General features: G+C 38.7%; 2 protein-coding genes across 4 annotated transcripts; one reads left to right on the forward strand and one right to left on the reverse strand.

Annotated features, from left to right (window-relative positions):
* Positions 1-144: 144 nt before the first annotated feature.
* On the forward strand, positions 145-5,954 carry LOC103719568. Of its 3 annotated transcripts, none has more exons than XM_008808895.3 (4): positions 145-499; positions 3,474-3,573; positions 4,436-4,502; positions 5,632-5,954. In XM_008808895.3, the coding sequence occupies exons 1-4, from the start codon at positions 226-228 to the stop codon at positions 5,695-5,697; spliced, it is 507 nt and encodes a 168-aa protein (XP_008807117.1). In that variant the 5' UTR covers positions 145-225; the 3' UTR covers positions 5,698-5,954. The 3 variants fall into 3 exon arrangements, with proteins under 3 accessions (XP_008807117.1, XP_008807122.1, XP_008807110.1); XM_008808900.4 differs by having other exon boundaries at positions 5,612-5,755; XM_008808888.4 differs by lacking the exon at positions 5,632-5,954 and adding an exon at positions 4,827-5,599.
* A 297-nt stretch (positions 5,955-6,251) lies between these two features.
* Positions 6,252-13,531, reverse strand: LOC103719594 (BTB/POZ domain and ankyrin repeat-containing protein NPR1-like). Its single transcript, XM_039131244.1, has 4 exons — positions 12,919-13,531; positions 10,800-11,535; positions 9,157-9,345; positions 6,252-6,726 (listed from the first exon to the last, which is right to left on the reverse strand). The coding sequence occupies exons 1-4, from the start codon at positions 13,432-13,434 to the stop codon at positions 6,479-6,481; spliced, it is 1,689 nt and encodes a 562-aa protein (XP_038987172.1). The 5' UTR covers positions 13,435-13,531; the 3' UTR covers positions 6,252-6,478.
* Positions 13,532-14,805: the final 1,274 nt, after the last annotated feature.

Genomic DNA, 14,805 nt, shown 5'->3' on the forward strand with positions numbered 1-14,805 from the left:
CAACCAAAAACTAGCAGTTGGGCTCCGGGTGCGGCCGGCTCGCCATTGGCATATGGGCCAGGCTCAACAGAGTTAGATACAAAGTTGCCGGTCCAGAACGGTCCGACCTGGTTTATACAACCCGGTTCAACCCTAGCGTGAACCATATATCAGAGCGCTCGGAGGAAGCTTCGGGGAGCCAAATAGGATCGGGAAAACTAGGGTTCTGGGCACTCCAGGGGGACGATGGCGTCCAAAACCCTAGCTCGGGCCGGGGCTTCCCTCATCAATCGGCTCCGCCTCTCCAATCCATTCCATCCCCTGGATCCGAGCAGTTCGTTGATTCTGCCTCACATTCCTTCCAATCCTTCGGCGCAGTCTTTCCCGGCGAAGTTTCAGACACATTGGTTTCCTCCGGTGGAGGGAGGAGAAAACGCCGAAATCCTAAAAATATTGGATTCTCCCGAACGGATTTCCTTCCCCTGCGGGCTCCCTTCGCTTCGCTTCTTCATAGAAGATGGTGAGAAGGAAATTTTGAGACGTTGGGTTCTATAAAATCCCTATTGTTCATTATTTTGCAAGAAACCCTAGAATAGGGTTTTGTTTCACACCTTCCTTCTTCTTTTTTCATTATATTAATTCAACGTCTTTTATTTCTTTCTGTTGGCTTCTTCATTCAAAGTAGCCGATCAGATTTTCTTATTTATCTTGCATGTTGTCTATATCTCATTGCAATACACGGTTTCTAGTATAAATAATACTTTGTTATTTAAATGGCGACGGAAGAATTCTTCTGCATTCGTGCTAAATTCTTCTCAACGGATGAAGACTGTTTAGTAGTTGGAACTTGCAAGAAAAAACATGTCGTGATATGTTGGAGGGTTGACATCACGTTATGTGCCATGCTAATTTTTCTTGAAACTTTAGTGATGATTATATTTCTGCGATCGAACGGTTTGCTATGAGAAGAAGTTCACCGAGCTTAACTTTCCATTTTCGTCCAAAATCCTCTCTAGATACTTCAGTCGTGGCTTTATTCAAGTCAAAAGATTGAAGACTGCTTCAAAATATCCCAGCCATAAAATTAATGCTGACTAAGTATCACTCCAATAATAAAGATCTCCTCAAGTTTTGCACAATTTTTTTGTGTAAAGCCAACATAAGCGTGGATCTGGAATTCGTCTTGAAAGTAGCAAAAAGCCTATAGAAATTTGTAGCTGGATTAAAAGTCAGACTTACCGCATGATTTGTTACTTTCACCAACCAACTTTATTTCAAATTAAGGTTTCTGCAGTATGCTCACATTGATCATGTCTGTGGTATGCGATGTATGCTTTGGAGGCAGTTGCACACGTTGACACTTTCCGTTCTCTTTTCTAAGATTCAACAGACCTGGTAGTGTCTCTAAATTTTGAAGACTTTTTTTTGCAGAAGGAAATTCAGAGGCCCTTAAATCGAGTGGTCAAATCTTAAAATCAGCTTATATCAAAGTCATTTGGGAGAAAAGTGATTATCCTGGCATCTTCCTAGATGTGTGAAAGCCTCAATTTCATGATAAGGTGGCTGCATCAAAACACTTGAGCAGAATGAAAATATGTGAACGAGCATGTCTTGCATGCGAGGTTTGATCATGGCTGAACATATGAGGTCCTTTGCCCTACATTTAAGTGTTAATTTTGAAGCTTAACAAGATAAAGCTTCTTATCCATCTTGTTCCATGGATTGTGAAACATAAAGCACTTGGATGCCCCGAACCTCTTTTACACTACCCTATGCTACTTATGGGGCCAGTTGATTAACTAACGAGCTAAAACTAAATCGTTAGGTTTGGGGAGAGCAACTACTCAATTGTGAATTTTGTAATAAAACAGGTTTGTACCGGGGGGTGTCTATGTGGGATTATCATAATGAGAGATTTATAAAGCACACATAAGTACAATTTGCTGTTCCAAATGTAAAAAAAAAAAAACTTATAAATGTGTTTTGCAATATCAACATCTGCTAGTTTTCTGTCGGACATGGACATTGAACAATGATCTCTTGTTTAGCACGTTTGCATTGTATGGTTTCATTAAATGACCTTGGGGGACATTAGACTGGATCTCTTATGTCCTTGGAAGAAAATTGCAACAAACTAGGCAAAGCCAACTTTTTGGACGTTGAACCTAGAGTCACTTTTTTTGTTAAGAAAAAAATTCTAGTTGTGATATTTTTATTTATTTTTCTTCATGATTTTGGTTGATTGAATGAAGAGAGGTTCAACGTGCAACAGTGTTATGGGGACGCTTGTGTCGAGCTCCGAAAATCCATGTCGTGTATGTATCTGAATTGGATATGTACCGAATACTTGGATACTTATGAAGTTCTTTCTAGCGACTTTTAGAGACTGGGAGAGTACTGAACTCTTCTGACAATGATTGAGCTGATCTCTTCCAATAATAAGTTTGATCGTCTAACTTGATACTAGGGGTGAGTAGTAGTTCTTTTTCAAGATCTGTCAAGAATGTAGGTATTGAAATAACTTTGCAAAATATTATTTTACTAATATTCTTAAATTAATTGGAAAGTCTGAATGAGAAAACACATATATTGAAGGATCTTACCAAACAATATCTTTTTAACATTTTCTTTTTAATGTTTAAATAAATAAGGTTTAAAGGTATAAATATATAATTTAGTTAAATTTATATGTTATCCTATATTATCCTCGTATCTCTCTTTTCCCTCTTGCCCAAAACAAATTCTCATATGCATGTCCATGCAACACTGATGTGCAAAAGGCATATCTAAAAGAGAACCAAGAATTCCTCAAATATGGAGACATACATAGGAGCATGTTGTATACGAGATTTAGTGGGCATTTTAAATTTCTAAGTATTGATGAAGAATTTGTGGAGTTAAGTTAGTCTTATTGTTCCAAGGCAGCTGATATATAGTCGGTGCTGGTGCTGGTGCTGGTGCTGGTGCTGGTGTTGGGAGACAATCTGTAGCTTTTACTTGGAAGACTTGTGGAGGGTTTAGGAGACTTACCCCCTCCCCCTCTACAATTTATTATTTTGTTGTCCTTATATATGCTGATTTTTCTCTCTCTGTTCCACTTTAATATAGATGAATAAACACCGTTATTATTATTTTCCTTCATTAGTATTGCTTTTGATTGGTTATTAAGTAGATATACAGGAAGCACATATTACTGAGCACAAATTGATGAGGAATTTAGACATGCACTGTGATCTTATTAACTTTGTATTTGAAGTCTGCTAGATCTGTTTCACATTACTGCAAAAGTTATGTAGCTTTTTTGCTTTTATACTACTTGGTTGGAGATGTTTAACTTCTGAGATGATAGTTGATTGGGACCCTAAACTGAAGTTTCTGATTTAACTAGCACAGCAATATTCAGGCACTACAACTATTAGAAATTCAAATACTTTTAGTGTTCTTTTATCTATCTAATGGATATTGTCATTGCTAATACTGATACTTTTCTTCAGGAAATGATGCTTTGGTGAATGAGCCTTTACTCCTACTTCCAAAACGAACTTACCAGCCAAGCCACATCAAGCGCAAGAGAACTCATGGTTTCCTTGCACGGTCTCGCTCTCTCTCTCTCGCTCTCTCTCGCTCACTCACACACATACACACGATCAAGCTAAATTTTTTGTGTCTTCCTATTTTTAGATTGCTTTATGGCCAGTCAATCACTCATTTGGACAGAAGAAATAGCGTGTGTTCATTTCTTCCACATGTTGTTTGACAAAAAGTGCAATTAGACCTGCTTTAGCATATTTGTGAAGCATATGGCAAAGCACTTTTGATGTTTTTTTCTAGATGGTATAGGAATTAGATCAGTCTAGCAATCACACTTATGGATGAACCAAAGAACTTCCATGCAATTTTTATATATAATGTGACCATATTATAGTTTTGGCATATAATGCGATTCGATTTGCTATCCATTATCAAAAGTTTACACTTCTCTTGTTTGCATATCTAACTTTAACCATTGTGCATTATCCAAATTATTTGGCATTGGTTTTGTGAATCCTTATTCACCAATTGCAAATCCTTTTTATTGGAAGCACTTGGTATGATGATTTCTGTACATGGAAGGAAAAATAGCATGATGTGCATGAGAAGAGCTCAAGTTAGTTTGGCTAAGCACATGGAAATGCACTTTGCAAGCACCTTGACAATCATGGTGAATCAAAGGGGTCTTCATGGAGGAGCTCTGTCACCGACCCTTTTTTGGGTTTGGACATTCTAGTTGCTACTTATTTCATGGTGGCTTTGTGTACTCCTTTTTTATTCTCCATTTTCTGTGATGCTATTCAGGCATGCTAGTTTGTTTGCAAGACTGCAGAAATGCTGCATACATATTTCTATATACTTATGTGCAAATATGTTTTTAGCAGTTGTTTTCCCTAGAATTGACAATGTGCATTGCCTTGCTCAGTAAGGCGACGAGAGGTGGACGGAAGGTCATTGCTCGGAGGTTGGCGAAAGGTAGAGCAAGAATCACGGTATAACATCTCTACCAAGTCTGGTAGTATTCTGGAAGTGCGCTTTCCCTTTGAAATATTAGATTGTTGTGATCTAAATATAACTGTACTCTTTGATTCCTAGCAATCACAAACTAGAAATAATAATCCACAGCAGCAACGGTAGCAATTTATTCTGTAACAACAAATGGGTGTTGCTATCTCTAATTTGTAAATCTGTCCATTTTGGTTTGCAGTTGGAACATGTTTGAAATGATTCTGGCCGTTCTTTTAAATCAAATTACAATTGAGTTAACGGTGACCTTTCTATCTCTGATTTGAAAATCTGTCCATTTTGGTTTGTAGTTGGCACATGTCTCGAATGATTACAGCCATTCTTTTAAATCAAGTTACAATGCTGATAAGAAGATCGTCGAACCCTCCCATGAGTTAGCGGTGACCCCTAGCTAATTATCTCTATTGGTCGCTTACTGTGAGCTGTGTTTTGATCTGGCTCTTTGGCTTGTAATTTGTGCCTCGGACCATTCTGTGAATAGGCCTTATTTGTCTTCTAGAAGTTTTCACCTGTAATCGACCTTAGAAATTTCATGGCATTGTTGCCCAAAATTGCCTTGGCTAAGATACTAATTCATAAGATTTTGCTCATGGTCAAGACCCGAAACCTGCTGTAAAACATTCTCAAACCATATTAAATCATATCTTTTTTAGTGTATTATATTGTTCCTTTCTAGAAGCAAGATCTTTGGTTTAAAAAGTTCCAGTGGTCCCACACCTTGTTTTCACCTTGAGCACAGTTGGCATATGATCGGAAATTACTCGTTTAAGCCTGTCGTTAGACATTTAGTGTTCCTTGGTAGAGGAGTCAACATGGCATATGATTGGAAGTTACTCGTTTAAGCCTGTCGTTAGACATTGTAGTGTTCATTGGTAGAGGAGTCAACTTGTATTCTCATGGATTCGTCTCTGTTTCTGAGGTTGCAAACAGGGTCGATATTTGGGGCCATCCCCTTTTAACAATTCTTCTCATGGCTTGTGGTTGATATGCAAAGTGCACATTAAGCCAGTTTCATCATTTAGTAAACTATATCCCTAAAGGTTGACTGTTCCTGAAGTTTCATTATATTTCGTAGTTTTATTATCTGTGTCGCAGATAGCCAGCCATTCTGTTTCTGTTGTGAAGATACTGGCCGATTTTGATCCAGCAGTGCTTGCATGAATCAACTATTGTGCCTGTTTTGTTCTGGCCTCATGCAACCAGCCAAAGCAAGGAGGTACAGTAGTGCGTTCCTCAAGAACGGGGTATGGTACATGATTTTGGTGATAGCGATCGCTTACCATTATTTGGGGATCCAGTCATCGTATGATTACCTGCAGATGTAATGTTCTGATGCATTTGTATGATAGTATTGATGTGTTTCTGATACCTAGAGGGCAAGCATCATTTTCTCAGGGAGAAAGGGCCTCATTTTTTCAGGGACAAGTTAGGTTTCCCTCTCTCTCTCTCTCTCTCTCTCTCTCTCTCTCTCTCTAAATCATCAAGACAAGAATCGCAATTTATGGTCCAAATTTCATACAGGAAAATGATAACAATAAAAATATTTTCATCGTCTGACTCATTTCTGTTACCATTTGCCATGGTTGTTCCAGAGAGAACAGGAAATAATTTGCATAGAGTTGGAATAATTGAGCTGTATATCTAGAGATTCTAGCTGGAACATTATTTCTGGCGCAACTGACCAGAGAACGGCAGTCATAATTTTCAATGAATAGTTAAAATAGTTGCTCACCCATCTTCAAGTAAAATTGGGAAAGCGAGGATGCATTATTCAATCATTGCTATTTACATCTCCATAACTAGGTTACAAATTTCTTTGGAAGAGACACTACAATAGTTAATGAGAAAAGAAAATTGCGCTTCGAAGAACAAATATATGATACAAATTGAGGTTCGAGGGACACCAGATTAAAGATATAACAGACAAGGAAAATCATGATTGTCATTTCTTGGCGAGCTTAGTTCGAACAACTCGTAGTGATTTCGATGACGGAGTGGGTAAGGCAGACCTGGGAAGCTCCTCCCTGTCCTGGCTGAATGCCTTCATCATTTCATCTTGAAGTTCCAGGTATCTTCTCTTTCGCTCTTCTGAAGTAATATGCTCAAGACCAGCGAATTCTGATAAGTCATCATCCACAATCTTGTTAAGCACCCTCGAGCACCGAGGGAAGAAGCGCATCCCAAGTTCCACTGGTCAATAATATCTTGGTGAGTATTGCGATACCGCATAAAATATGAATAGTTAGACTAGAAGAATCATTTACCAGACCATTTGAGAATTTCCTACCCAAATAGATGGACGATAAGCGGCTAGACCTTGTGTTTATGCTCATCTTTATCCGATGATGTGAGATAAGTAGGTCAAAAAAGAGAGTTTTGTTGATTTTTGCTGGAACTCTGCATGCTATGACAGAATACAACTCGAAGAAACTTCATAGCTAATCCCAGCATATAATCTGAGTTCTATCAATAAGAGAGCTTACAATGCATATATGCGGCTCCTTCAATCCTACTTGGTTCACACGACAGTTTCTTCAAAGAAGTGGTTTACCATATTGTTATCTCTAAGCGATCACCAAGAGACTAGTTCTGTCACCTTCTGCATGCTTGTATGAAGAGACTTAAAGGGCTCATCAATAACATGGGCCCATCCCGTGCGACCTTCATGTTTGCATCAAGTGCTTAGAGAGGGTTCTTAGACCTTCCACTACCAAAGGTGAGTTATGAAACTCCCAAGTGACTTGACATCAAGATCATGCTTGTCTCTGCTTCACAAGTGCAAAGAATCAAAAGTGTGTGTAAAGGCAAGTAAGAATGTTTCCAATCCTACCAAATTGGCTATTGAATCCTTGAGAGATGCCCATGCTCAAATCATCACAGTTACTCGAAAATTTGAGCATTCTCAAGATATATAAAAAATGTCTCGAGCAAGGTTCGATCCTGTACCGGACCATTCTATTACAATATCGGTATGCGGTATGGTACAGCACAGTATACTGGTTCGGTACCGGTACAATACCAATCGGTATGGCAAACTTTGGTCTAGAGAGTAATAAGACAATAGGTTCAATACAACATCCTACCTATAACAACTGCCTCATTTCTTTCAGCATCTTCCTTGACAACTATTCATTTGAGGGGGATAAAGAATTCAGGATTTGGGCAAAATTCTTGCTCAATATTGTAATTCAGCTGGCTTTCACCTTTCCCTTTGCTTCATTATGTGGCACATTTCACAATGCCAAATCAAAAAGGAGCTAGAAGATTGCAACAAACTAGCAAACTGACCTTTTGAGTTAGATTTCTGAGTTATTAAAGCACTAATCATTTATTGATAATTATATGGTAGCGTGACATTTATCAATCATTTTTGCTCGCTCAAAAAGCATCTCAAATGTGATCCCCTCCATTCCATATCTTGCTCTTTACTATTTTAATGAGAGAAGCCTACACCACTGGACTTTCAACTTTGAGACTTTTAGCGTCCCAACACCACAAGTTTCCATTGATTTGAATTTCAAGACTTCCATCTCTAGGTTTCATGTATGACAACAATTTGGGGGTTTTTTTTTAGTTTCATATGGTTAAGGTTTCCTGCAATCCTTTGATTCCTACATAAGAAGAAAAGCAAATGGCTTAAGATGTGTGGTCCACCCAAAAATGGCCATATACTGAAGTATGTTTCTCTCTTTCTCTGTGTGGCCCAAAACTCTTCCTGGAGGGTCTTGTAATGGTCTAACTAAAGGGTTCCACCAAAAATATGATCATATTGTTTTTGATATCTCCTCATATATACACAAATATATACATGACATCTCTTCCCCTTTTCTCTGTTTGAACTGTTAGTCCAGGCCAGTTCAGGTCCCTAGATCAATATAAAAGTTTCAGGGGAGCCAGCGAGCGATTCCACTAGTTCAAGGGCCGATTAGTTCATACCTTCAGCACGCTAGTGAGACTAGGAGGTCAAATAAAAGAACAAACCTCCACTTACACAATACACAGCCGATTTGTAATTTTATGCTATATGCAAGAATATTTTTCTATGCTCAGATATGGAGATTTTTCTTGTGTAGAAAAGGTAAGGATGACCGTTTATTAATTAATCGCAGTGATGCAAATTAAGATAAAATCACCTTTTCAGATGTTTCTAGAATTTGATAGTTTCTTTCAAGTTGGTTTAGATACTAAATCATATGCTCATAGATCCAGTCTTCTATTTGACAAGAGTTAATTATTGGAATATTTTAGCAATGCAGTTTTATCATTATAAAGAAAAAAAGAAAATCATCCTATTATATAGATTAGAAGAAAAGAGATCGTTCCATAACATTGTATACAATTCACACACTATTATCAGCTAATGGTACGACCAATTGGCTGCCAGAAAGTGGGGTAAAACACTCTATACATTTAGTCTCGTTTCAATATTGTTCTTTTATTGAAATGCGCGAGTCCATTCCTTTTATATACTTCCCCCTTTTTGGTTCAAAAATGTGCAATTGAATCTTTGACAGTTTCTAAAGTAAAGGGTACCTTGTTGCCAAATTAGAACATTTTCTTAATATCAATAAAAAGTAATATCACATGTGCTTGGAAGGAATAAGATGCAGAGTCAAATACCTGTTCGATAGAGAGCCCTCATGCGAGATAAGTATTCTTCCTTCATCTTAAAAGGTGTTCTATCTGAATCCAATGTCATCCTCTGGCTGCCAGTAGAGAGGTTTGAGTTGTACTCCAGAGTACCATCCACATGAGCATTGTCCATGGCAACTTTTGCTTCCTTAGGAAATAAGAGCTTTGCTAGAGTAACTGCATTAAAATGCAACCAAATCAATCTACTATATTAGATGCCTAAAGCAACACTATTAGCAGAACTTTCTTTCAGGTATGAAGGTTGGTAGGAACATTTGCTGCATAGTTTGGTCAAATAAATATTTACAATTGTGTTTTATTATTATTTTCAACTGACTGAAGGCTCACTTCTGTCCAATATACTCAACTACAGAAACAATCACACGCACATATTTGAATGTACCCAACACAAATTAAGTCCTATAAGAGATCCTAATAAACAAAAATGAAGATTCCTACTACAAACTTCCTTATGAGATGAGAGAGGCCTCCATCACAATTTTGAACATATCCAACACAAATCAACTCATAGAAGTGATTCCAATATACAGAAATGAAGATTCATATCTCAAACTCACCTCCGTATGAGATGACAGAGTCCTCCATCAAAATTTTCATTAGATCAACTTTAATAAAGTTAAGAAAGAATTACATTCAGCTCAAAAAACAAGTAGTCTTTGGATTGCACGATAATTACTTGAAGATAACTTCTCAATGATTATGTAGGTCCTTTAACAAGTTCACTGCATGCAAATATTTTATCATCTCTGACATTTATATGCTACATGAGAGGGTATAGACTGATCCAATTGCAAAATAGGTATACACCAGACAGTTGATTGCATACGAAATGTTAGATTTGGTTTTGTTAACATTATCCTTGGTGTATAATAGTCCCTGTATGATGGCGCATTTGCAAAGGCTGCAAGCATAAACATGCATAACTGTAAAGAGTCGAACAAATCAGTAATCTATACCCGGGTTTGATCCAGGGAAACTGGAGAATATACCAGAATAGACCCCCTTTATTCTGAAATATCCTGCCAAAATGACTTCTTTGGCTCTACAATAAAGGAGGTTGGGAGGGGAAAAAAAAGCATTTTAACAAAGCTGACAAGCTTCCCTTTTACTCACTTATTGCACCTAAGCTGGATTAAAGTGTACCAGCAAAATGGTAAAATAGATCTATTTTGGCTTATCCTTTCATTCACAGTAAAGCTCACTTATTCCACCAACTAGAATAAAACCATTCCTAAATCAACAGGATAGAGACAAAAATTTGGATTGCGGACTTGCACATGCAAGGATTTTGTCTGTCAACAGTCGCAGATAAATTTGAAGGCAATCTCACAGGTATTTGACTACTGGTTGTTTCCTGATTTCTTTCACAAAATAAAGCACAATAATACATCATATATGACTTGCAAAAGTGAAAACAGTACATGCAGACATGGTCAGGAACTCAGGAATATAACAACACATATTTCTAGATTTGGTTGTGTACGCACTGGGCAACAGCTGTGACCTTCCTCTCCAGGTTAGAGGTCTCAGGTTCAAATTTGAGTGGTGATGTATAACTACTGTATTCTCAAAAAAAAAAAAAAAAATATTTATGTGCTAAGATAAATTACCTCTAGCTTCAAGATATGATAATTTCTGATGCGGGTCGCCGCTAATCATTGCAAGAGGAAGAGCCATTTCTTCTCTTCTTTCAGCTTGGTCTAGTACCTCGATGCACAATTTATCATTACAAGCAGCCTTTCCTTCTTCGTTGGGCCTTTCATAATCTATGTATCTGGTATGTCTTTTTGAGATTTGAATTGCTTTCTGTCCATGCGATGTGAGATCGGATGGACGAGCACCCTTTGTTAGAAGGGATACAATTATGGTGGGCTCTTTACGCATTGCAGCAATGTGAAGAACAGTGTAACCCCTGCGATTTTTACGGTTAACATCTGCTCGTTCAAGATCCAGCAGCTTTGCTGTAATTTGTGAATCACAATGCGTGACTGCATAATGTAGTGCATATGCATCATCTAGATTGGTGTGCCCCTCATCCAACAGCAATTTCACTAACTCAATATCATCTGAATCAAGGGCTCTGTATATGCTCTTCACATTCTTATCTGGGAAACCAACGCTTTCTGGACCATGTAACCCTGGATTTGAGCGTGACTTCATGATTTGCTTGACGATATCAGAGGTCAATGCCTTTTCAAGGGTTACATTATCCATATCTGACTTGACCACAATTTCAACACACTTTTGGAGCAATCTTGAACATGCTTTACCGCACAGATTTGCAACACGTAGGATCACCAGCATGTCATCCGTTGCCACCTTTTCAAGCATATCAAGGAGGTGCCGCTGCAATGGAACAGATATTGATGGTTTACCATCTTTTCAAGGAAACTGATAAATTGAATAAAGGGATACTAATGCACAAATTTGTGGATGCAACTAAATAATTAAGCAACCAGGTTAAGTAACAATAAATAGGTGATCTAGCTGAGACAAGCAAGCAGGCCCAAAGTGGCCCTGTTCATAGAAATTAAGTTTGTCTGTAAGATCAATCTAACTTGGCCAAGAACCAGTTGTATTTTGCAAGTGCTAATCACTGTAATGGATAAGTGTCATGACAAATTCCTTCAGCTTTCTCAACATCAAGTATCGTCTTTCTTTATCTTGAAAAATAGAAAAAGAGACATATTTTAAGCAAAACTATGTTTGAAGAAAGAGAGAAGATTGTCCCTATTCTTTGATAAGGTGGAAAGGTGAAAAAATAGAAAAAACAAGGCAAGAAGAGAATTCCAAAAAATTAAAGTAAAACCAGCAAATAGAGGAAAAAGGACATAATGCCCTGCTGTTAATTCTCTCATGTTGGAGACTCCTGAAGGTCCATATGGATATCACTTCATAGTGAGCTCTGATTAACAGATAACATGTTCTTTTACTTTTACAGTTTCCCCAAGCACATCCATAAAATTTCCTTGAGAGCCTTGCTTTCTTGCTACCTGCACCCACTCCTGCTTCTAGTAACCAAGAGCAGGATTGTAGATCATGAGAGCAGATATTGTTACATATCTAGGTTGAATCAACTTCATTATTATTTATGGGGCTGATACTGGTGATACGTCGTCAATAACTCCAATGAGCATCCCATAGTTGAGACTTAAGAAGATGATATTGGGTGATAAGGGGGAAAACTTTCAACGAATTTGAGTAGGTAGCCCCTCGGATTAAAGAGCATTCAGTAACCTGCCATAACGAGCTCTTTGCCAGATCAAACTCAAAAGATACCTTGACTATATAGACTGGTGCAGAGGATTCTTATTATTACCTGTGTTTGAGTACATTACACACTGTAGCAATTCCATAGATTACTGTCAGTTCCTATTTCTCATATCTTTTACACCACTATACTAACCCACTAAAGCAATTCAATCACCTTTAGTCTAACCATAATTAGTAATTTGCTGATTTAAAAGAGAAGGAAATTTTACCAACATGTGATCATTAAAAGAGAGAATCCGCCCATGAATCGCACCCCAATCCTTTTCCTTTTTTAAAGATATTCTACTACACATTGCAACGATTTAAATCACTAAAATCCTCAAACAGACTGAAGAAAAAACCCGAGAATCAAGCGAGGACCCAAGCAAGATTTCATTTTGAACAAAAGCCGTTCCATTAAACCCACTCAAAACCTTGAAAAACAACGACTTTGGGATCCAGGAGAGCTGAGCTAACCTGGAAGAGGCTGACGAGCTCGGAGATCTGGAAGGTTGCCGAGGCGAAAAGCACCTGGAGCATGAAATCGACAGCAGGCCAGCAAGCCACGTGGTCGCACTCCTCGTCGACGCACTCGCAGACCCCCTTCGGAAGCGGGCCCACCCGGCCGGTGTACACGTAGTCCAGCACCGCGCCCAGGGCCTCGAACCCCACCTCGAAACCCTTAACGAGATCCCCGAGCTCCAGCTGCGTCGCCCCCTGCGCGAATCGCTCCCGGAAGAAGGGGCTCCGCGCGGCGAGCACGCAACGGTGGACGCGGACCTCGCGTGGAGGGTCGCCGGCTGCGGCTGATCCGACGGTGATGCGGGCGTCGGAGCAGAACCCTAGGTCCGACGAGCGGCGGAGGGCCCCGAGGTGCTCCGAGAGGCGGCGGAGGGCCACCACGTCGGCCGGGCAATGGTCCGCCGCCGGCGCCGGCGGATCGCAGACGCTGCTGCTTAGATCCGAATCCGCGAAGAGGTAGCTCGACTCCATCGCCTCCGAGATCCGTGTCCGTCAAGGGGACGCAGGGGAGAGAGAGAGAGAGAGAGAGAGAGGAGAGACGAACGGTTCCTGTCTTGTCCGTACTGTTTAGAAGAACATTACTTTAGAGGACTGCTTGTTTGCTAAAACAGATCACCGCCGTCGGTGTGTGGTGGCATCAAGGAGTGGATAAGGTCAATGATTTCTTTTTCTTTTTTTTAAGAAGGGAAGGAGAGAAGAAAAGGCAAAATCCAGTAAAATAAATTTTAATATTTTTTTGAAAAAAATAGATCAATTAAATTTATTATAAATTTTATTTTTTTACTAAAATAAATGTTTCCTGCCGCTGAATACATACATAAAAATTAAAAAATAAAATATTCTTAAAAACTCTCAGTATGCAAGTCTAAGAAGTTTATTGATTTTTTTTTGGCATATACTTCTCTCGCATGAGCACAACCAACTACGTCACTAAAAAATAAACTATACAAAATAAAAAAAATAGAGAATTGTTCGGTTTAGAAAAAAAATTTAGGATGATAAATAGTAAATGATGCGACCCAATCAGCAGCTTGGTTTATCTTTCGAAGAACATGCATGATATGGACAGTATCGCACTCTCGCAGCATCCATATTTTAATATATGAGCTACAAAAGAAGCAATGCAGTCGGCAATTTTATTAAATTTATTTAATAATTTTATCCCGAGATAAAACGTATTCCTCTACGATGATTTTTATGGCTCTGGGCTTCATGAGCTAGTGATTGGATGGGCGGAGTTTTCTTCCAATGAATAAGTTAATAATTGTGACACCTGGCATGACGTTAGTGTTGACTAGCTGAGGAGGACGATGGGGACAAAAGTGCCATATAGGAAGCTTCTTTGGTCAACAAACCGACTTTTAAAGCAAGCTGCCGACGAGAATTTTGCCCGTCTGGAAATGTGGCTTTCCACCAGCGATGTTAGATTCAGGCTACACATTGACTGACTACTGAGAGATCTGGTCCCTTTTTTAGTGGTTCAAACTGCTGGATCAATGGAGATGGACACGGTGGTCGCTTTTTCTGGAGTTGGGGTTGATGATTTCCGAACTTATTCATTATGTCAAGGAGAGCACGGGGGATAGCCACGATGACAGGCAGCTTTCAATTTTATGGGAGGTAATCAAGCAAGGGAGATCAGTTAAAGCTGAGGGAGTTGGAAAACAATTTGCCATTATGGTACAAGAACTCATTTAATACTTGAGGTTCGTCTGGTTCACGAAAAAAGAAAAGAAAAAGTATGGTCAACGAAAAAAATAATAAAATGCCTTTTATTTCGACAGAAATAAAAATTTTTATTTTTTTTAAAAAAATTCTTCAATATTAAAAAAATATTAAAGA

This window comes from Phoenix dactylifera, chromosome 11 (genome assembly GCF_009389715.1).
Source record: "Phoenix dactylifera cultivar Barhee BC4 chromosome 11, palm_55x_up_171113_PBpolish2nd_filt_p, whole genome shotgun sequence".
NCBI classification, from domain to species: Eukaryota; Viridiplantae; Streptophyta; class Magnoliopsida; order Arecales; family Arecaceae; genus Phoenix; species Phoenix dactylifera.

What these genes read in the sequence shown, in the direction of transcription:
- LOC103719568 (XM_008808888.4), top strand. Translation starts at nt 226, where the DNA reads ATGGCGTCCAAAACCCTAGCTCGGGCCGGGGCTTCCCTCATCAATCGG. An exon ending in ACTCATGGTTTCCTTGCACG is followed by an intron (nt 3,574 to 4,435) that starts GTCTCGCTCTCT and finishes TGCCTTGCTCAG; the next exon opens with TAAGGCGACGAGAGGTGGAC. An exon ending in AAGGTAGAGCAAGAATCACG is followed by an intron (nt 4,503 to 4,826) that starts GTATAACATCTC and finishes TTTGGTTTGTAG; the next exon opens with TTGGCACATGTCTCGAATGA.
- LOC103719594 (XM_039131244.1), bottom strand. Translation starts at nt 13,434, where the DNA reads ATGGAGTCGAGCTACCTCTTCGCGGATTCGGATCTAAGCAGCAGCGTC. An exon ending in ATCATATCTTGAAGCTAGAG is followed by an intron (nt 9,346 to 10,799) that starts GTAATTTATCTT and finishes ATTTTAATGCAG; the next exon opens with TTACTCTAGCAAAGCTCTTA. An exon ending in GAGGGCTCTCTATCGAACAG is followed by an intron (nt 6,727 to 9,156) that starts GTATTTGACTCT and finishes ATTATTGACCAG; the next exon opens with TGGAACTTGGGATGCGCTTC.